At 41.5% G+C, this 22,960-nt stretch overlaps 1 protein-coding gene across 4 annotated transcripts in view; it reads left to right on the top strand.

The window, feature by feature from the left end:
* RP1 (RP1 axonemal microtubule associated) overlaps nt 1–22,960 on the top strand; it is a 188,696-nt gene that overhangs the window by 126,418 nt on the left and 39,318 nt on the right. For all 4 annotated transcript variants that reach the window (XM_081873914.1, XM_081873915.1, XM_081873912.1 and 1 more), the window contains 8 exons: nt 257–447; nt 3,416–3,626; nt 13,176–13,330; nt 15,884–15,962; nt 16,771–16,902; nt 17,452–17,633; nt 18,674–18,760; nt 22,624–22,756. In XM_081873914.1, coding sequence (XP_081730040.1) covers nt 257–447; nt 3,416–3,626; nt 13,176–13,330; nt 15,884–15,962; nt 16,771–16,902; nt 17,452–17,633; nt 18,674–18,760; nt 22,624–22,756 — 1,170 coding nt within the window. The remainder of the gene's footprint in view (nt 1–256; nt 448–3,415; nt 3,627–13,175; nt 13,331–15,883; nt 15,963–16,770; nt 16,903–17,451; nt 17,634–18,673; nt 18,761–22,623; nt 22,757–22,960) is intronic.

Below are 22,960 nucleotides of genomic sequence, written 5' to 3'. Positions count from 1 at the left end.
TACTGTTGTCATGGCTGTAGCAAAGCAACATAGCACTGGGGTAAAATTTAGCCAATCTTAAGTATGGTACATTTAAGTAGGGTTGTTGAGCTTTTTGGAGGGGGCAGAGTTGCTGAAGTTTTAAAAGTTAAATACATATATAAATTCTCCAGTTGAAATAAGTAGAACTTAAAGCGAGTTATCACACCTTTTGTTTACCACCCAAACTGGATCCAATTATATCCGATTACTGATTTTGTCATTACTCCCTTTTAAGGTAAAAAACTGATCTCTTGCGCAAAAGATCCTCAAATCAACAAAAAGTCCTCTGGTTTATGGATAATGGATATCATTGGGTCTGATATGAATGCTGAAACTGAACCTGTAAACTTGACTTTCATTTTCTATGGAGGCCAAGATCGCAAAAAGCTGTCACATCAGTTTTCAGGAATGGCAACAGAAATCAAAGTAATCAAGTATTCCTTTTTCCTTTCTCTTTTTTACAAGAAACAAAAATACAAAGGCTAAAGACATTGCTTAGAGTACATGATTTGGGGGCTATACCATGTGTACATGTGTGTGCCATTTTAAAGCTGTAAGATGACCCAAAGATCAGTGAACTCATTCTATGTATTACTACTACTACTACTACTGCTGCTGCTACTACTATTTATTACCCACTGTTTACCATTATGTCCCAGAGTGGGCTGCAGTAATTGAAACACAACATTTATATTAAAATACAATATTACACAGTATCAAAAGCATTTTAAAACAACTTAAAATTAAAAACAATATGGTGGGTCCTAAAAAATATACATCTCAAGTATCCAAAGCATTTGTCAAAACCTATATAGTGAAGGTGCCAGTTTCCCAACTTAGGGACTGCTACTGAGAATGCCACCTCTTGGGCCATCATTCCCAACCTTCTGCAGGCAGTAGAACAACCAAGAGGGCACCCTTCTCAGATCTTAGCACCTGAGGTAGCCTCTAGGGAAGGAGACGGTCTTTCAGGCAGTGGCGTAGCGTGGGGGGTGCAGGGGGGGCAGCCGCACCGGCCGCAACTTCTGGGGGGGCGCGCTCGCCGCCTCCGGAGTCGTCGAAGAGCCTCGGGTGCAGGCTGTAGCAGAGCCCCATGTCTCGCGGAACCGACGAGCTGTGCGCGCGTCCGGGCTGAAGGCGTCCGGCAGGCAGCGGCTCTCAGTGCTTGCCGCGGTCCCCGCGCATCAGGGCCACGGAGGGCACGCCAGGCAGCCCCTCCTCACAGCCCCGCCGCAATTTTGCAGGTGCAGTAATGCACCACTGGAAGAAACAATGACACCTTTTAAGTGGAACTATACTTGCTTTTCACAGCCTGGGACACATTTGCACACATGCCAAGCACTGGTGAATTGCCAATATGTGTCCTCAGCTTTTTCTTTAGTGAACTTTCCTCCGGGTTTGAAAGGGCCTTGGAAAGCCTTAGCTGGCAGCAAGTGGTAGCAGCAGCACTTCAAGCAGCTGGATCTAGTCACCCTACTAATTTCTCACAGCACCCCAGAATGATGCCCTGTTGGGAGCATTGTGAGGAATTTAAATGGGGTTAGACCTAGCTGTCTGGTGCTGTCTGGCTAGGACAGTGATGGGCCCACTGAGATAGCAATTGCTCAGGTATGTTGGGGGCTGACACTGACCCTGCTGATCTCAGCTACTTTACTTACTGTTCACCCTGGAAAGATGTTTCTTCCATAAAAGACTGATAGGAATGAAAATAGCACTTGAATCCTTGCTAACATCACTGCAGCTAGATTGCTTCTCATAAAAACAGCACATCAAAGTGCCTTGTTTACAGGGGTCTAAATGGTAGATTATAAATCAAAGGATCAATAGCTTTTAATTTTCCTGGTGTTAAGATAAAATGAAAACATTGTTTAGAATCCCACAAAAGAACATAAAGGCAAAGATAAAGCTTTTTCTCCCACACGTTATATGTCTATACAGCAGGGTATTGCAGAAGCCAACTCTTGAGTTCCTTATTCTTGTGCATGTGTGATACCAGTATTTATTTGCAAATATGGGCTTGTTGAAATTATGCTGTATATTTTTCAGCAGAATGCAAAAACATCTTAGGAGGTGTAAAAAATGTGATGCACGAAGGGACTCTCAGTTTTCTATTGTTTATCTAATTCAGATGAAAACCTCATCCTCTGTTCACAACAGTCCATGTGAATAATATTGTTATAGATTTGGGGGGACCCACCTAAACCATAGAAATTAAAAAATGGTAGGATTTTTATTATTTTGGAGTATTGTAGGGAAGATTGCAGGCCATTGGAAAAATACAGGCTAAGCTTCCTTTCAAAGCCAGGGCCTCCCTCGCCTGGGATAGATGCATTAACACGACAAAAGGTGTTGATGGCCTGACTGAAAAGGAATTATTGGGCCTAGACACACAGAGATTGTCAAGGTGATGGGGTGTGTGTTTGAGGTGACAGGAAAAAAGTGTTTTTAGCAAGTTTTTCTGGGAAGAAGGGAGAGAACGAAGCCAGAGATCCATCTTGGGTAGGTTGACTGAAGGCTGGCTGAAGAAATCCATTTGACTCCAGGGCTGCACTGCTGTGGGGGACAACCCCATCTTGAAATGACCATGCTGTAAGATCTGCACTCCCTCTGTGCAGCCTGAAGGTGTAAATAGGTGAATAAACCATATTTCATAAGGCTATGACAGTCTCTGCCATGCCTCAATTCTCCAAAGAAACTGTCACCCTGTGAGTGCCAGGAACCCCCTGGAATCTTGCTACCACTCAGCAGAGAGTGAGGGTGGCACCCAACCTTTGTAACAATATTGTGCACAGAAAGATTAACCAGGACTTTTATAATTATTTTAAAGGCTGATAATTATGTTTAAATCCTATTTGTACTATGATGTTAATGTGTTGCTCTTATAGATCAAAGCAATCCATAAACAGTGTTAGGCTGGGCTGGGAGGTGGAAGGTTGAACTAAGTGGAAATCTCTCTCCACTTAGCTCTGCTGGCTAGCTCCAACCAATGGACTGACCTAAGTGTCACAGCACTCCCCCTTCCATCTATGAAACACATGGGACTGCTGGCTTCAGGGTACCCAACCAACAGCTACCTGGAGAAAGCCCTGAAACTGGACAAAGGGAAGGGCTGAGCTGGGGTCCATTGGATCTTGTGTTGGCCTCATGGCATTGTCCAATCTGGGCCTGATTGTCCTGCCCCCACTTTCCACACAGCCACCATGAGGAGCAGGACTGTGGGTGGATGTGGTGGTGGCCCCACTGCACCTCAAACCTCTGCCAGTAGGGGGAGGTTTTGCTGTGCCCTTAGTGGTTGAAACCATTAAGACATCAAACACAGCTGACAGGCAAATAATTATTTTATGCTGATCCAAAAGGCAAGTTTTGGTAATTGTTTGTTTTTCCTTTCACATAGGCTGAACTCGCAAACATTGGCTCCCTTTACAAAATTCAAGTATCTGGTCCACATGCTCTGCTAAAGGAGTCTTGGCATTTAGCCATGCTGCATATGAAACATACAGGCACCAACCAAGAGATGTGGCTAAATTTTGACTGTTGGTTCAAACCCAATGAAGAGACCTGTGTTGAACTGCCAGCATTGTGTTCCGAACAGGATCCCTTTCCTGGTAAGAGAAATCTGCTCTTTTTTTTATTACAAAGGCTGAAGACCTTGGATGTCCCTGTGCAGCTGTTGGTGCAACCTTCCAAGAGAATGATTTTGACCTTATTGTAAAGTGACGGTTGGAAGTGCTTTTTTCAGAGCATCTATTCTTTCATCTCCAAAAATAGTCTGCTATATGGAACTAGGAGAACAATCCTATGCCTGTTCACAAGGAAATAAATACCACTGTGTGTATGCATGGGGTTACAGCCAAAGCAAATGCTGCAATCCTTTGCACATGTTCTAGGACAGGACGGTCCAACCTCTCAGATGAAGTGGACTGCAGTAGTTCTTTGACAAAGAAGCTGGGGCCACTGGCTGAATTAAATTTCCATACTATAAATTAAAATGTTTGCAATGTAGTTGATATTATTTAATACAGTGGTACCTCAGGTTACATATGCTTCAGGTTACATACGCTTCAGGTTACAGACTCCGCTAACCCAGAAATAGTGCTTCAGGTTAAGAACTTTGCTTCAGGATGAGAACAGAAATCAGGCTCGGGCGGCGCAGCGGCAGCGGGAGGCCCCATTAGCTAAAGTGGTGCTTCAGCTTAAGAACAGTTTCAGGTTAAGAACGGACCTTCAGAATGAATTAAGTACTTAACCCGAGGTACCGCTGTATACACAAATGATATATTTAATTAAATATATATAATTAAACACACAACTAATAGATTTAACATATGCAACACATATACTCACACACAACTATGCTTCTTCCCCTTTCCCCCTTCTCTCCTCTTTTGCTGCTCCAGCTTCCAGCACTGCTGCTGAGAAAATATGCAACTCACACTCTCTCATTCATGTGTGCACTCATTGTCTCCAGGTCCAGTTAGGGATCATCTCAAAATGCCTGCCCCCACTACTCCAAAAGAAACAATGGTGGCTTGGCTGGAGAAAACACATCTTGCTCTTTTCCTTTCCCCCCTCTCTCATCCCTCTTTCTCTCTCCGCATTCCACCCCCAAGGAGAATTCTCAGCCACAGCTGGGACAGGTGACCTGCGGTGGTCGCAAACCAGGGCAAGGCTTTCATGTTGTCACTTCCTGTTCGTTGCAGCTTTGGTACTTAGCAAGGGCCTCCAAAAAAGACCCCTTGGGCCGTATGTGGGCTGCATGTTGGTCCACCCTGTTCTAAGATGTGATCTAGGATGTCTGATGCCATCTCTCTTGAATATTGGGACTTGTGAGCAAATGTGTTTAGAATGTGGTGGCAGTCCTTTTCCACAGAATTTTAGCATGATTTGAGAATGCCCCTTACACAAGCAGAAAGCACAAGGGGAAGGGAATATCTGCTGTCTGCCAATCTCCTCCCCTACATGCATGTACACACAACTGCATCCCCACAAACTACTATTTCTGACACACGCAGTAGAAGCTGGAGGTGAGCAATGATCTGTGGCTGAAAGGAGGATGTAAGAAAGCCTCTGCACACTGCCCAATGTCTAATAAAACTAAGTAGCATCTTGGGGAAACCCAGCCAGATAGGCAGGGTATAAATAATAAATTATTATTATTATTATTATTATTAAGTAGTGAGTGAGCATCAAACACAGGAGGAGACACCCTCTAAGTAACCACAGATGATGATGATTTCATCATCCTAATTTTTAATATACCACTTAATTGCCCAAATTATTGAAAGACCTGGCTTCATATCTCAAAAGCAAACTTTCCAATATTTATTCCAATTTAAGTTTATTTGTTTTTCAAATGATATGTTGATCTGCCTTTACATCAAGCACAGAACTATCTTTTACTCTAGAGTCTAGAATATCGCCATTTAAATAATGGCATAATATCCTTGCAGTAATGGTCATACACAGAAACTTCCTTTTTGCTCACCATGCTTCTCCCTGCTTCCTTTGTTTTCCCTGTATTACAATGAAGAGTTGCAGCATAGTGGTTAGAGTGTTGGACTAGGGCCTGAGAGACCACAGTTTAAATCCCTGATCAGGCATGAAGCTTGCAGAGTGACCTTGGGCAAAGCCGCAATCTCTCAGCCTTAACCCACCTCACAGGGTCGTTGTGACAATAAAATGGAGAGAGTGGGAAACCATGCACAGCACCTTAGAGGAAAAGTGGAGTATAAATGTGAGAAAATAAATATAGTAGAATAGAAACAAATAAACTGCTACAAAATGCTAGGTTTTCTTGAGTGTAGGTCTGTTTTAATGTGAGCAAGGCATAATTTTTTCAACAATGCTAGGGGGAAAGACATAAAGAAGACCCCCGCCCCCAGCCAAATTAGGAAAGGCACAGCTCAGTGGGGGAAAGATGTCATTTAAAATAACCATCTTTCTTTCCACACTAATTTCTGCTGATATTCTGTTTCAAAGTAAGTGCATTGAAAATAAGCTAAATACAGTTAACAAGAATATCTTTTCTTGGTGCCCATCATTATTAGCAATACGTCTCTCATGTGCCAGCGTCTCTCACATTTCGATGCAAAATTGGCCTTTAAAATCCTTACTTCAATCATGATACAATCCTTTCTATACATATACCTCAGAGTTATTAAAGAATGACTTCATGAAATGTCACAATATCTAAATTCATCCCTTTTTATTATGTATTACTCGATATGAATAGCAGAGGCTTATAATAGGAGCTGTAGGAAAAGTTTTGAAATGAATCAAGCACTTTTTTTATTACCCTCCCCCCCCATCTGTACTTAAATGTGTCATCTGTCATCATTCTTACTTATTATTCCTTCTCATGGTGTTTTCCATAATCGGTTTTACAGAGTGATCCTAAACATATTACTCAGAAGTACCGTAATTCCAATCAAGTTTTGTGAGAGTGACTTCTACTAAGTCTGCAGTTCTTACACGCCAACCTTGAAATAAACCTCGTTGAATTCAGTGGGACTTTCTGAGTGGACACATGTTTTTATTGTGCTATGCATGTGCTTAGATCTGAAATCGTAAACCACAGTAGACCGTTTCTCCTGGTCTTTTTCTCTTGTGCCTATGCAAATTCCAGATTCCCTCCATTTTGAAATGCTTTACCATGAACATATATTTTTAAATAAAAAGAGAGGGAGGGGTGGAGGTCTAGGCTGGGGGGTAAGGGAATGTAAATCCAGCAGTTTGTTAAGGGTGCTGAGAGTTGTTAGGGGACTCCTATTTCCCTCAGAAAGCAACAATCCCCAGAGTTCCCTGGGGAAAAGGAATTGACTGTTAAACCACTCTGGTAACTGCAGCTCTGTGAAGGAACTAGGGATCTCCTAACAATTCTCAGCACCCTAAACTAAAGTTCCAGGATTTTTTGGCGGAAGGCATGACTGTTTAAACTGACATGATGCTGCTTCAAATGTGCAGTGCAGATGGGGCCAAAGTTTCCATTTATTCCGTACTACACTGGGATACAAAAACCAAGCCTCCAGCTTTCCTGCTGTCAGTCAAAAATAAATGTGACAGGAGAAGTTGGGGTTGGAATTTAAACATAAATCCCTCAAAACTGAGCAAGACCTGGAGACATTCAAGTCCTTTGCCACTATTTTTATGTTTTGCTTCCTCACACCCAGTTGCAAATAAATAAGCTGACGAAGACACCCACTGAAATTTGGCACTGGATTTACAGTGTGGCTTTTAATATTTTGTGCATGTAAATCTTCCAAAATGTGTGCTCCAGCATGCATGCATGGAATCAGAACTATTGAGCATCACATTATCTGCCTTCCCCTGATAAATGACAGGTAGTAGACCTTTTGCTTTTATAACGGGAAATCATACATTTCTAGTTGCCAAGGGTGCAATCTAATGGGAACTTCATTATATGCAGCTCATGTTGAAAAGAGCAGGAATCACACTAAAGAGCAGCTGTATAAAAAGATTTGGTATAACAATAGACAGACTTAGATAAGATCAGTTGCCAAAATCAGCAGTAGGGCCTTCTCTGTGCCGGTGACAGAATGCTCACATGGTACTATGTTGGATATAACCCGCTGTTGTCACTCCCCAATTTAAATTATGCAGTCTTTAACCAATCAGTTAATTGTTTAATCAAATGAGTTCTAGTTGGTTAAACAACTGCAATTCACATGCCCAGTTTCATTAGTGCCTGATTCATCTGACTGTGTATACACCAGGGGGTATTGACGGGGTGGGAATGTCTTTAACCTAAGTCAAGGTGTTCACACCTTGGATAGAGACAGATTAAGACCAGTTTAATGACTTGAATAGGGACGTGGGTGGCACTGTGGGTTAAACCACAGAGCCTAGGACTTCCTGATCAGAAGGTTGGCAGTTGGCAGTTAGAATCCCCATGACGGGGTGAGCTCCCGTTGCTCGGTCCCAGCTCTGCCAACCTAGCAGTTGGAAAGCACGTCAAAGTGCAAGTAGATAAATACTGTATTTTTTGCACCATAGGACGCACCGGACAATAGGACGCACCTTGTTTTAGAGGGGGGGGGTGACAAGAAAAAATAATTCTCCCCCTCTCTGCCCAGCGCCCCTTCACCGAAGCGATCTTCTTCATATTCTTTAATTCTAGAGAGCAGATCTCGGGAAAGCTCCGACCCAACAGCACTTTTATTCCATCTCGACAGGTCAACCAGATTTCCATAGTCAAAACAAAACAAATTCCTTCCAGTAGCACCTTAAAGACCAACTAAGTCAGTTCTTGGTATGAGCTTTCGTGTGCATGCACACTTCTTCAGATACACACGTGTGGCTTTTAATATTTTGTGCATGTAAATCTTCCAAAATGTGTGCTCCAGCATGCGTGCATGGAATCAGAACTATTGAGCATCACATTATCTGCCTTCCCCTGATAAATGACAGGTAGTAGACAGGTGTATCTGAAGAAGTGTGCATGCACACGAAAGCTCATACCAAGAACTGACTTAGTTGGTCTTTAAGGTGCTACTGGAAGGAATTTGTTTTGTTTTGACTATGGCAGACCAACACGGCTACCTATCTGTAACCAGATTTCCATAGTTAAAACTAAAATCCATAAAATATTTCAAATCTTGTTTCAAGGTTCCTCCAACTCCAAAGGCCCCCAAAGCTCCAATCCCCTCCCGACCCAAATCCATGTCCCAAATGTCAATTGACCCCTGCATAAGGGGATCTCTCAAACCTTCCCCCTCCAGTACAGGCCAGGCTCCAATCCTCAAAATCTGACCTCTTCCAGTTTCAGCCACAAAGGGCCCCGACCTGTAACCCTCAACCTGCCTCTGTAAGGTTAAGGCTCCCCCTTGTATTACTTTAAGTTCGACAACAGCAACTTTCTCTTTCTCCTGTTCAATGATTTGCCTTGTTGAAATAGATTCCTGTGCCAGATTCTGAGTTATTTCTGTGTTGGTATTCACTTTTAGTCCCGAAATGTCAATTTTAGTAGCCATAGCATCTATCTTCTTGTGAAGCTGTTTCAGCAAATGATCTATCCTGCAAAAAGCAGACACTATTATCTCATCTGCCGACATTTTAGTCCAAGGTCAGTCTCTAGTTCTCACAATTCTTATCGTACAGCTGGATTCCTCAGCTCGACTCTTGTAACAGTTTCAGCTCAACTCTTGTAACAGTTTCAAAGACTCCCTCTATGGGGGAGCAATCTCCACTTGTATCAATCCTTTCCGACACAATTCCAAAAGTAATATAGTTTCAGTTTTCAGTTACTTTTTCAATTGCTTTTTCTTCCTTTTAAAACGCAGAAGCGGACAGTGAAAGCAATATATTTCTCTTACTAACTGACTGTTTTTCGCTGTCAATGAACTCTTCCAAACGTCAGTCTGTTGGCAGCCCGTTCCCAGGAGTTCAGAGCAGTGATAATTTAGTTTTTATCACTCTCTCCTGCAGGATGCACAGTCCACAGTTTCCCCCCTCTCCCCCTGCTTCCAAGGGGGGTTAAATGGTTTCAATCATTGGAAGTTTAATCCTTTACATGAGGCTTTCCAAGACCTTAGCTTGCAACCTCTTTGCTTCAGTCTATTTACAAAAAGGGAAGACGGACTTCCTGTTTTGAACCTTCCCCGCTCGTTGCCAAATTAAGGTGTTTAAAAATCCAATTTTCCGTTCTACTCACGGGTTGTTCTTTAGAGTCCAATTGTCCACAGGAAAAAAGTCAGCGCTCTCCGACAATAGCAATGCGGCTTCACTCCGTGAAAGAAGCAGTCGATTCAAAGCACCGTGCCACTCACCCCATGTCGCTCCAGATCCCCAAAACAGGGTTTCCCCACGAGTAGGGGAGACGCGAATGGTGCCAGCCGAATCCCAAATTCACAGGCTTCTTCCGCCTATGATTTCTATGGGTCTCTGCCTTCGCCGTGGTGGTCAGACCCTACTTTTCACGGAGCAAGTTCCTCCCGATCGGAGGAGCTCCGCCATTGCCGGAGGTGCCAACCCCGGAAGTCTTCCTGATTTGGGAATCTAAGGCTCCCTGTGGACAGAGCTATTGAAACTGAAACAGTGGGATGATAGCCTGATTTGGGAATCTCAGGCTATCATCCCACTGTTTCAGTTTCAATAGCTCTGTCCACAGGGGGTCAGAACTATCCTAGTCTTCTTCTAATCCTAGCGCTAGATACATACCCACCAAGTCCATAGATCTTTGCACTGAGCAACACACTGCTGCTACACACAACTAGCATTGAGAATCTCCACATGCTTTCACTTTTAAGATGGGCATAAAGTAGTGGATGTTAGTTACTGGTGATGGCAGAAGCAGTGGTACAGGCAGAGCACTGCATCTTTTACTTCTGCCACCTGAGGCGGTTGCTGCCGCCTGCCTCATGGGCAGGCCGGCTCTGCCATGCCCTCAGACTTCAGAATGGGAGGCCTGTTTAGAGCAGATTGACTAGGTAAAGCACAAATTCTCATTTGAGTCTTCCAGGTCAAAGTACAGACGTTTCCTGTCCCCCTGCCTGTGCTGTGAAAACAAATGGGCTGCAAGAAGTAATTCTGCCTCTTCTCTTTCCCAAGATTGTGAGACTATAGGCATTGCCTAGCTTCACAAGAGGTCTTCTCCAAAAGGTCAAATCCTGGTGCTATTTTAAAAAATAACTCACTTTTTTTCTCACTCGTGAGGATCATGTTGAAGGTCATTCTGTATTTGGCTGGCTTGTGCTTTTGAGCATTTGAGATTTTATGTTGATTAAGGATTATCATGCGGTATGGCTTTAGGTGTTTAAGAGTTTTTTTATTGTTATGTCTCAACTGAGATCAACTGGTGGCTGGGGATAAAAGGGTGTGTGTGTGTCTAGAGTCAAGGAAGGGATCCAGATGTCGTATATGGGGGAAGGTTTTCTTCTCTGGGCCCCTTTCAGAGGAAGGGTGGGGTATACATTTAATAATAAAGAAGTAAATGTGGGGTAGAAAAGCTATGAACATGCTGTTTTAAGAAAATGTTTTGAAAAATAAATTGAATTTGCTATAACTCTCTGTTGCCACCTAGTGTCACATTTGTATATTACACTTTACAACACACTTATTTGCAGCTGTATAGCTGAGTCCAAGGTGTCATTAGGCATGGGCATATCCAGGATATTTTTTGTGGGGAGTTGGCCTTTTGTTGGGGGGGGGAGGGGAGAACCTCAGTTTGCTAAGTATTTTTATTGATTTTTATTGATGTGGGGGGACAGCTGCCCCTCCTTGCCCCTGGCTCCGCCCATGTCCTAAGGGCTTGGTAACTTGGGATGCTCTACTGTAACAGCAGCCCCAGGATGCGGGTGGCGCTGTGGGTTAAACCACAGAGCCTAGGACTTGCTGATCAAAAGGTCGGCGGTTCGAATCCCCAAGATGGGGTGAGCTCCCGTTGCTCGGTCCCAGCTCCTGCCCACCTAGCAGTTTGAAAGCACCTCAAAGTGCGAGTAGATAAATAGGGACTGGTCTCCAGCGGGAAGGTAAACGGCGTTTCCGTGTGCTGCGCTGGTGCTGGCTCGCCAGCTGCGGCTTAGTCACGCTGGCCACGTGACCCGGAAGCTGTCTTCAGACAAGCGCCCGCTCCCGGCCTCTTGAGCGAGATGAGCGCGCAACCCCAGAGTCAGTCACGACTGGACCTGTTGGTCAGGGGTACCTTTACCTTTACTGTAACAGCAGCCCCAGCAGCCCCAGAGGTCTTGGGAGGGTCTGACTCCTCTTCCTCAGAGCCAGTCAACTGATTCAATCCTTAGTGTTTCCCTGCTGATTTGGAATGAACGAATAGAAGCAATGCCACAGAAGCTCTGCAGGAATGGTTCCAGGATCTGTGAGCAGTTTACACTGCAGCTCAGATCAGCTTGATCACGTTTGTTCAAGTTTTTTGTGTGAAGAATCTCTGAAAACAGACAGAGGGTGAGTGGGCAGTACCCATATATTTCGGGAGGAAAGAGTAAGGGCGGAACTTACTACTTCCCTAGCAACTATCTCCTTTCCTTAGAACAGGTTGTTCTTGGTTTCAGAGATGCTTCATACGAGCAAGTTAATCATATATTTTATGCAGATTTAATTAGGTTATTTTCCCCCCAGAGCAGCTAATTAGCAAACTCACTTTAGGGTACTAAGGCGTCAGTGTGTAGATATGCCAGTGACGTTTTATAAAGAGAAGAAAACTGTTTAGGGAAGAATGCAGAGCATGAGGACTCTTCAAGTCAGACAAGCACACGACACATGAATATTGTTGCATGCACCACAATCTCCAAGTGGTGAGAGACACCAGAGATGCTTTCCCAGAGTTTGGTGTCTGTATAATGAAGCTAAATGGAGACTGTGGTGTCATTAGGATATAAGGTTTTATTTGCACATATTTGCAACCTGAGCATAGGAAGGAGGGGCTTACAGCACTAACACCCCACATATCTTGTCTCCCCCGCTAGGATCCTAGGGAGATCCCCAAGCCATAGATTTGGTGCAGCTAAGAATGGATCTGGTCAGTGTCTAGATGTGAAACCATCTAGGAACTTCATATATGCAGCTTTGAGTTCCATGGTGGTAGAAAGTGTTGGGATATAAAAGAAATAAACACATGTTGGTCCCTGTGACCAATTACATATATGAGCAGATCTCTCTCAGAATAAGTTTCATGAATTTACATTGGCATGTATCTCTGAACTTGCAAAATGCAATTGAATGAGGCTCCCATATGTGTAATGGGGTTCATAACATTTCCCCTCTTACTTTCTCAGCCTGGTCTGCTATACGTTGGAAGGTTTAGGACTGACACAGCTTTTTAATTCTAGCATTTGATGTTGTGGTAACCAGAATGAATGGGCCCTGATTCTATAAACTGGGTACTGATTAGAAAAAAACAGCAATACAGTCAATGAAATAATGGCAACAAAATAGGTTTTTCATCCAGATATTGGAAAAACTGCATATTTACAGTATCAGAGAGAAAATCTTAAAATGAGATTTGTCTCTTCCTTTAGTTAATAATGTATGTCTAGTGGCTTGTCCATAAAACTTTGCAACAGCTGAGCAGCCTGGTAAGTAATCAAGTAACTCTACTTTATAGCCAGTGACAAACAGTTTCAAAGATTTCTTTCATTAGAGTGAGATAAATATTTATTTATTTATTTATTTATTTACTTCAGTTGTGGAATATTCCATCCATGTACACACCGGAGACAAAAAGAAAGCTGATGCCACTGGAGAGGCTTATATTTGTATTCAAGGAGGCAGGGGAGACTCTGGGAAACGATGGCTTAATCCTTCAAAAAGTGGTCCAGTCACTTTCAGCAGAGGAGAGGTAAAATTAATTCATAGCAAATGTGCACACATAAACATCTCTTCCATTGTACATAGAGTATTTTCCCTCAAAAAGAATCTGAATATTCATATGGGAACCCACTATTGTCAATGAACATTATTATCCAGCCAAAGTTAAGTGGTTAAGTGGTTATAGGTCCCACTGATTTTAGTGGAAGAGAGCTAAATTACTTGTTTGACAATTATCCCATCAATGGGACTTTAAAAACTTGAATTATACCCATTTCTGCTCTTCAGTGAGCTGGTAGATAAACATTTAAAACATACATGTTTTATGCAGAAACAGCTCAATGAGTGGGGTGGAGACTCTATGCTACCTTCCCAACAGGTGGGTTGCTATTGCTTATGGGGAGGGGCAAGATGGCAGGGAGGTTGGCATGGAGCAAACACACCTGTAGGAACACTTGATTGGCTCTGCCAGTATGTTTGTGCTGCACCAACATCTCCAATCTCCCTCTCCCTCCTGGTAAGCAATAGCAACTCTGCCCCACTTAGCAAGCTGCTTCTGGTCTCACAAGCTTCTTGAACCAATCCTGTGCTGGATCAGTGACATGTGCAAGTAAATCCCATATTTTGTGTATAGTTTGTGCTGCTTAATCCCAGATTGAGAACACGTGTATTTGGTAAATCACAATGCATACCTGTTAGGTTGCAGTCCTTATTTATTACATTTCTGTTCCACCTTTCCTCCAAGGAACTCAAGGTGGTATACTTTGCCCCCCCCCCAATACTTTCAACACAACAATCCAGTGAGGTAGGTTGGGCTGAGGGTGAATGACTGGCCCGAGGTCACCCAGTGAGTTTCATAGTTGAGTGGGGATTTGAACTCCACTTTGGGAGTAAGACTCATTGAACTTAATAGGGCTTATTTCCAAGTAGATATGCATACAATGTGCAGTTAGTCATTCCAGCTCTATCGGTCAAATATGTTCCATCATGTAGTCATCATTTCAACATGTGCTTGCTGCATGCCTGGAGAATAAATCAGGGAGAAAACTGGTCAGAAGCAACTGAATGCATAGGTCCAATTTAAAATGTCAAGATTCACAGACAGAAGATATTTCTAATATAAGAAGGTTGTATGAGATGGAAGATGTACTGAGGGGAGGGGGACTAATTCTGGAATAAATAAATGTCAAGGAAATAATATTAGTATTCATGGGGGGAAATGAGCAACACAGAATGTTTAACTACTGCTACCAAGAAACATCTTATTTAATAGAGGTATTTTCATATATTATAATATGGAGAAGATTTGTCTGTAGAAAATAGAGAAATATGACTGATATATTTACTATCCTAGGTTAGGCCAATCTAGCCTAGTACCCAAGCTCTATCTGAAGCTAATTTGAGACACTTCAGAAAAAAGGCAAGGTCACTTTGAGCAATAACTATAATTCATCTGATATTATTTGTTTCATTCTAGAAGCTCTGTTACAAATGAGCAGTTTACTGGAACTTTAAACCACTCCAGGAAATACTGCACTTCTTAATAATGTGATACACTAATATTTCCAATAAAGTCTTACTAGTCACTGACAAAACAAAATAAAAAAATTCCTTCCAGTAGCACCTTAAAGACCAACTGAGTTAGTTCTAGGTATGAGCTTTCGTGTGCATGCACACTTCTTCAGATACACTGAAACAGAAGTCACCGGACCTTTCTATATAGTGAGAAGGTGGGGAGGGGTATTACTCAGAAGGGTGGTGGGAATGGGTGATAGGCAGATAGCTGCGATGAGCCTGTTGACGACTCTTAACGACTGCAATAGGTCTAACAGGAAAAAGCAAGGGGTGAGAAGGTGAAAAATGGCTTTGTCATGTATAATGAGATAAGAATCCAATGTCTTTGTTCAAACCAGGTCTCTCCATAGTTTTAAGTTTGGTGATAAGTTGCAATTCAGCAGCTTCTCTTTCCAGTCTATTTCTGAAATTCCTTTGTAATAGAACAGCTACTTTGAGATCTTGTATAGAATCTTATCTCATTATACATGACAAAGCCATTTTTCACCTTCTCACCCCTTGCTTTTTCCTGTTAGACCTATTGCAGTCGTTAAGAGTCGTCAACAGGCTCATCGCAGCTATCTGCCTATCACCCATTCCCACCACCCTTCTGAGTAATACCCCTCCCCACCTTCTCACTATATAGAAAGGTCCGGTGACTTCTGTTTCAGTGTATCTGAAGAAGTGTGCATGCACACGAAAGCTCATACCTAGAACTAACTCAGTTGGTCTTTAAGGTGCTACTGGAAGGAATTTTTTTATTTTGTTTTGACCATGGCAGACCAACACGGCTACCTATCTGTAACTAGTCACTGACACTTAGCACATCACTCTCATTAATGATCTTTTTTACGACGAACTTACAGAAAATGTTATTTCTTTTCTTAAACTGAAAGGTTTGTCTATGTAGTGAAAAAATCCAAAGAAAGATTTTTGCAGTGCTTAAAATTTAGTTACAGTTCTTGCATGTTAATAGCAGTTGCATCTCGCTTCATCTAAACCAATACTATTAACTCCCCTCAAATTACAGGTGGATGTTTTCACAATCAAAGCAGTGCACCTTGGGAAGCTGAGCCATGTCCTTGTAGGTTTTAAAAGTTTTAACAAAGGTACAAAATGAAAACATGTATATATATTGAGTATACTGTATCAAATACCAGAAAGGTGACTATACTAGTCTATAGCTGCAAAAAATATTTTCATGTTTTCCCAGCAGCACCAGATACACTCACTCACTGAGACTGCAGTGCTATACATACCTGGCTTGGAGTAAACTCCATTGCACTCAATAGGACTTACTTTTGAGTGGACATTTATAGGGTTGAATCGTCACTTACTTTTAGAACAGAAGACTGGCTATCTCACCAGTTTGACTTGCCAGTATGTGAGTCAACTTTTTGATACTACATGTAATGAGTGTGGATAACAAGAGACAAAATCCTTTGCTGAATTAAGCACCGTCTGTACAACAAATTATGGTATACATTAAGATCTTCTAGTCACTCTTCTGCATCTAGCAATCAAGGCTGTTTATGTGAATTTTGTTGCTAGGTTGTGTGTGTGTGTGTGTGTGTGTGTGAGAGAGAGAGAGAGAGAGAGAGAGAGAGAGAGAGAGAGTATATATGGATGTATATCCATATATGCATCTGGCATGCCAACATGATCAGTGAGCTTGATACTCACCCCAGAAATTGATTGGATCCTTCAAGCATTCTCATTGAATCCTTGAATTCCCCAAGGCTTTTTTTTTTTTTTAGCATTCAATGGAAATGCATATAATCATCCTTATTATTAACTGATTCCTTTCTGTAGAGTTTTGCATATGCAAGTTGCTTTTCAATTCTTAATCATTTAGACCATGCACAAAAACAGTCACTGGACAGAAATGGAAACATATTTCTTTCTCTCTTTTTCTAGATGATTGGTTCCTAGAGAAGATTGTAATAAAAGAAGGAAGCTACCCTTTTACCACATACACCTTTGTTCACAATAACTGGATCAGTAAACATTCAAAAAAAGATTTTACGGAGATTTCAATTCCACTGCAAGGTAACTTACCTTTTTTGTTTTATGGTACTTGCCAAAGTCCATGCTGAAGAACCAGCACCCAAATCCCAACACAAGTTTCTTCATAAGGAAGTCCCACAGAAATTCCCAAGTATGAGTACAAAGAACTAAAGCCTTAACTGCTTAGGAATCACTTGCATAACAGCCTTTAAGGCATTCTCAAGAAAGGTTTCCCAACTTGAACTCAGATTTATTGGAAGTTAATGCAGTTTAAGCTCCCCCAATTTCCTACATTCAGAATAATCTAGAGGCTTCATTTTCAGAGCACATAAGATACGGCACAGATGGTACCCTTGCACAAGATCCAACCCCAATATTGCAATCCTAGGGACCAATTCAGACCACAAATCATGTGTTCTCCTGTGATGTTATTCCAGTATTGCCTGCTACATGGCAGCCCAAGAGATTAAGATGAGGCTGAAAATATGAAATACTGAATATAGCTGAGTACTGTAATACATTTTGGAACTGACATTAATATTTAACTCAAATAGGCATCATGCTGTTTGTCTGGGTATTTTTTCCATTCAGAAATGACTGTAACATCTGGCCCAGTGAAAATGTTTGATGTTAGAAGTCAAGGACAATGGAAGATGTGGATGGATTGTGCCCATGTTCCAGAAAAGATTCCTGTTGTAAAAGTGCTTGTGTATGGAACCAATGGGGTATCTCTTCCACAGAATGCCCAGAGTATGAAAAATGATCCATTTCTGGTGGGTTTCTAATTTCATTTTGTAGCATACGCTGTATGTTCTGCTGTACAATGCTACTGCATTGCTGTCACAGGGACATGATGTCCAGTGCAGGGAGATCTCAAAGAATGGACACAGGAAACTGGTATTGGGTTCAATTAGATCACAACTTTATTTATTACAGGAAATAGTAGGTTTAGCTAAGGTGTTTTTATATTGTAGACCACCCTGCGATCTTTGAATGAAGGGCAGTATAGAAATTAAATAAAGAAAGAATAATACTGTATTTACTCACATCTAATGTGCCATCGCATCTGAATCAATTTTCAGAACCTTGAAACCAAAAATAGTATTTGCTGGCAAATGTAAATGTGCCATCAAATCTAATGTGCACCTTAATTTTGCAACATAATTTGGCCAAAAAGTGTGAGCATTAGATTCGGGTAAATATGGTAAATAATAATAATAATAATAATAATAATAATAATAATATCCATTCCCAAAGTTCTTACATTTGCAGTCTCGTAACTTTTGATGCTAATTTCTGAAGGAAACCCTTTAAAAACTCATATTTATTTAACTTACATATGGAAACCACAATTGTGGTGGTGGTTGTTTTGCTAGTATTTAAGGATAAAGTGAACAGCGTTTAAAGAAAAAGTGTGAGATTCTTAAAAACTGAGGTTGAGAAAAGAAATACACATTTGACAAATTGAATTTTACCAAGATGTTGTTTGTTGCGTGTTGAGTATTCTCCTCAACCTTTGCTTTTAACAGTTTGAATTAACTGGGTTTTATTGTTCTACCAACAATATTCATATAAAATATATGCAGTGGTTTGACACATTAAAAACTAATTTTAGCAACTTCATTTACAATGCAGTCCTATGAATCTTACACAGAAGTATCACTAAATTCAATGGGACTTATTGCCAGGTAAGTGTGTATAGTATTGCACCCCCAAGATTCAAACCGAGCTAAGGTGAAAGAAAATAATAAAAAATCATCAGAATGAATGTGTGACATGTATAGTTCAGCCAACATTTTGTTTTCTTGAACAGTTAAGCGTTGGTGATATAGGCAGCATAACAAAGATATCCTTTGTGTTATCCAACACCAGTTTGAGCCGAGGAGTTAAACTTCTCAAGGTATGTTACAATTGCCTCACATGACCTTATGTTACTCTCTGTACTACAGCACAATACTTGGTACTTCAGTGGTATTGGATTTTAAAATACAAGTTTTCTATTTATTTAATACTGTAGGAGCTTGAAAACTGACTTGCAGGTTCTTGTTGTTGTTTTATTTAGACTTATATAACTTGCCTATCCCCAGAGACTAAGGCCAGGTAACAAACTTGCTTAAAACAGTTTAACATACAATTTTATGACGCAGTTAAAAAATGGCGTCTCGCCAAGACAGGCTTGCCGGAGAAAGAAAGACAGGGGGAGGAGAATCAGGACCATTGGAATGAGAAGGAATGTTGGAATGTAATCTTGACCTGACAGAGCCTCCTGATATACTTGGCAAGTCTGAGAAAAGTAAAGGAGAGACCGAAGATTATTTTTTTTATGGAAGCGTGGAACAGCGGCTGTCCCTGAGCAATATGACCTTTAGAGAGTACAAAACCCAAACAGAGGATGCCTGTTTTCAATCTGCTTGTGAAAATTATCAGAGATCACAAAGAAAGGAATATACGATAACAACAAGAAGATGAAGAAAGTAATAAAGGACTATCTGGATTGAACTGGATAGAACTGTTTAATTAAAGCAGCAATATAAGTGATGTTTGGACTTGTTCGGAGCTTGATGTATGGGTACCCCCAACAAAATTGAAAATTCGGCTGTATAATTTGGAACTAATGTGATTTGGATAATGTGATGTGATTGGCCTGTTAATAAAAATTATTTTTTTAAAAAATAAAACAGTTTAACATACACTGCTCAAATCATTTTTATGTACAAGCTCTTACCAAAATTTCTAGAAAGCTATAAGAAGCCATTGCAGATGCTGGGAAACTAATGTAATTTTTAGCAGCTCATTCTCATCAGAATGGCCCTATGAAAATCTATGCGTGGAACTGAATCTTAAGGTTACCAAGGCGTGATTGATAGTTACAAAGGCATGACTGATCTGAATATGAAAGAAAAAAGCATGCACTCCTGTGTATACTACAACATCATGTGCATTTAAGTTGCAGCAGTGGATCAAAAACCCACCACAAGATTATAAGCCTGAATGATTGGGGAATCCCTGTGCTGCCACCCTCTCTCCCATTATGCAACCTGTCAGCCATCCTTATTTCAGTCTTCCCTGGACCCAGCTTCACTTGACTGGCTTGCATCCAATTGCCTCTGTGGCTCGGCACAACGTTAAGTGTCAACTCTGCAAATTCTAGATGGGATGAAAGGAGAGAGATAACTAAAAGCACAACATGGGAACTGAGCCAACCTCCCTTTCTCATTATGATCATATTCAGTAGCCTAATATACATGGAACGGGAGAGGGTACAAGACAGAGCCCTGGGTCACTTCCAGACAACCTGTTTAATGAAGCTCAATTTGTTCACAGGAAGACTGGATAAAACTGTCCATCCTGATTTGTTTGTGTGGATATTAGATAACTTTACATCAAGCATTAACTCCCACTTTGCAGTGCATTTTTGTGTCATTGCAAGAAGAAGAAGAAGAAGAAGAAGAAGAAGAAGAAGAAGAAGAAGAAGAAGAAGAAGAAGAAATTTGGGGGAAGTGGGGTTGTTTTGCCAGAGTTCCAAATTAGCTTTAATTGCACAGCCTGATTTTTCTGGAGTGCTATTGAATCCCACCCCAAAGTAGTGAGAGTATGGAAGCACCCCTGGATCACCCCTGAGGATGTGGTCTGTGGGTGCTGACAACTAATCAGCCATTACTACCCTTTGAATTTCTCTGCTGATTATGAATTGGATAACGCAAGAAAGCCCCATGGTTCTGCAGCACCTCATGGATTGTGGCATAGAGAAATGAGGCAAAGGAAACAACTAAGTCAGCACAAAAGAATGATGGAAAGGCACATAAAATGGAGTGTGTGAGAGGAATCATAGTAAAAGAAGTTTTTGAACACCAGTTCAAGTACAGTAGTTTGTCAGCCAGGTAAATTAAAAGCACAAACAAGGCCACACATCTTAGTGGTCTCACTGCAAAGACATTTCATCCCCTAAATATTGTCTTTTATCACACTTAGGAAGGGAAGGGATAGTGTGGAGATCCATCTGTGTTGCTGTTACATCTGCTGTTTTTGTGTTCAGGAGCTGCAGTTTTTCTACAGTGATTATTCTCTTTTTATAGCACAGTCATATATATACAGTATCATATGATACCATAGCAAATATCATATCAGTATTTAAAAGTTCTTACTGGAACATTAGTAAAATCCATTCCAGAAGAAAAACATTAAGAGGGATTTTTTTCTTTTTGTACTCAGGAAAACAAAATCATTCTTCAGGAAACTAATTGTTTTATCAAAAGTGAATCTCGTAATTTCAGTTTACAACAAATGCAAGGAAACGTACATTTGAGCTCATTTCGTGAAAAGGCAGAATAAATGCTATAAATTAAACAATGTGTAGCCTGGCTCTTGGTGCACTATTTGTGATACAGAATCACAATTTAAATGACAGTAAGGAATCCCTCTTCCTAGCTAACCCTCTGAGAGACTGAGGCACTATTTCATTACGATCAATCAATCAAATGTTTATTACGGTTGATCAACCATTAAGCAAAGTACAAAATAGAAAGAAGCACAAAATCACTGCCTCAGTGCAACCAATGCTGAATTATTAAAAGTGACAAGCTAGGACAGGCACCCCCAAACTCAGCCCTCCAGATGTTTTGGGACTACAACTCCCATCATCCCTAGCTAACAGGACCAGTGGTCAGGGATGATGGGAATTGCAGTCCCAAATCATCTGGAGGGCTGAGTTTGGGGATGCCTGAGGTAGGAGCTAACAATAATAGCAAATTAAGAGATATCACAGCTTTAAGATATATATACGTTAGTAGATTTATTAGACTCCTCAAGAAAGAGTCTACAAGTATTAGCCAGAAAACTGCCTCATAAGGGAATTGTTGTTGGCATCTGCCTGTCTTGAGAGACAATGGTGTGCACCTCCAGGGGTGAAGTCAAACTGCAAGCCTGGAAAGTGTGTGTGGAGGTCCTGGGCTGCCCCGACGACAAGACCCCTTCTTGGTCTTGCTGATGTGGTCCAAAGTAAAGCAGAGTAATACGTTTGGCACCAGCTTGGCTGCAGGAGTTGCCAGGAGGAGGCATACAAGGATCAAAGTTTTCTTTCTCCTAGATGGGCTACCTTCCCAGGTTCATGAGCCCCATCTGCCCCTCACTTCCTTCTACAGCACATGCAGACCATTTGACCCACTGCTGGATTGCATATATCTGTTAGAAACAGACCAAGTCAGGCACAGGGACCTGGTGGTATAAATGGCCCATTAGTGATGCATGTGACTCCTGTGTATCCATATATTTTATTGTATAACCACACATAGATCCAAAGATAGCAGATAAAAACCCCACCCCTCATTGATTCATTTTTTTCATGTAGACACAAAAGAATCTAGCAACATCTGCTACAACAGAGACATTGGCAAGGCAATGGAGCCAGCATTGAATAGAGAGCATCCATGACAATCTACTTAATGAGACAAGTCCAGTTTTCAAGTTCATGGCAGTACTAGCAACACAGTACTAGCTGTAATAACTACAGCTCTAAGGAAGAAGAACTGAATTCCTTCTAATGAAAATCTAAGCCCAGGAAATGAGATTGAGGCTCCATACAAAATCTGGTTCTCAGCTTTTGCAATGAAAGCCTGTGGAGCTGCTGGAACAAATTTGCCTCCTTTTGTGAATAAAAATCAAAATCGTGCTCTTACTGTATAGGCGTCTTGAAACTGCATCCTGAGGCGTTTGTAGGAATTGGCTTGTTCTAATCTGTGGGCCTCCATGTCCTCTTGGCTGCAGCTCCGGATGAAAGACTTGGACACTAAAGAAGAACTGGGCTTTCACCCTTTAAACCAATGGCTTTTTGAAGAAGATGGATCTGAGACTGTGACAGAGCTAGCAGCAGTCAGACCAGATAAAGCACCACTTAAGGGTATGTTTCCCAACCACAGAACAAGCAAAACTAAATGTTCTCTTCCAGAAATTACCTCTGTGAAAAACATGGTAGAAAGGGCTATACATTATTCTAGAGCAGGTGAACAACCTTCCTGCTCCTAAGGGCCTCATGTGGTGGGTGGACATTTGGCTGTGTGCCAGAAGGGATGGCCAGTCATGGGCAATGCCATTAACACACTTG

The sequence above is a fragment of the Podarcis erhardii genome (assembly GCF_964252035.2).
Source record: "Podarcis erhardii genome assembly, chromosome: 8".
In the NCBI taxonomy this organism is placed as follows: Eukaryota; Metazoa; Chordata; class Lepidosauria; order Squamata; family Lacertidae; genus Podarcis; species Podarcis erhardii.
This window is presented reverse-complemented; position numbering and strand designations above follow the sequence as displayed.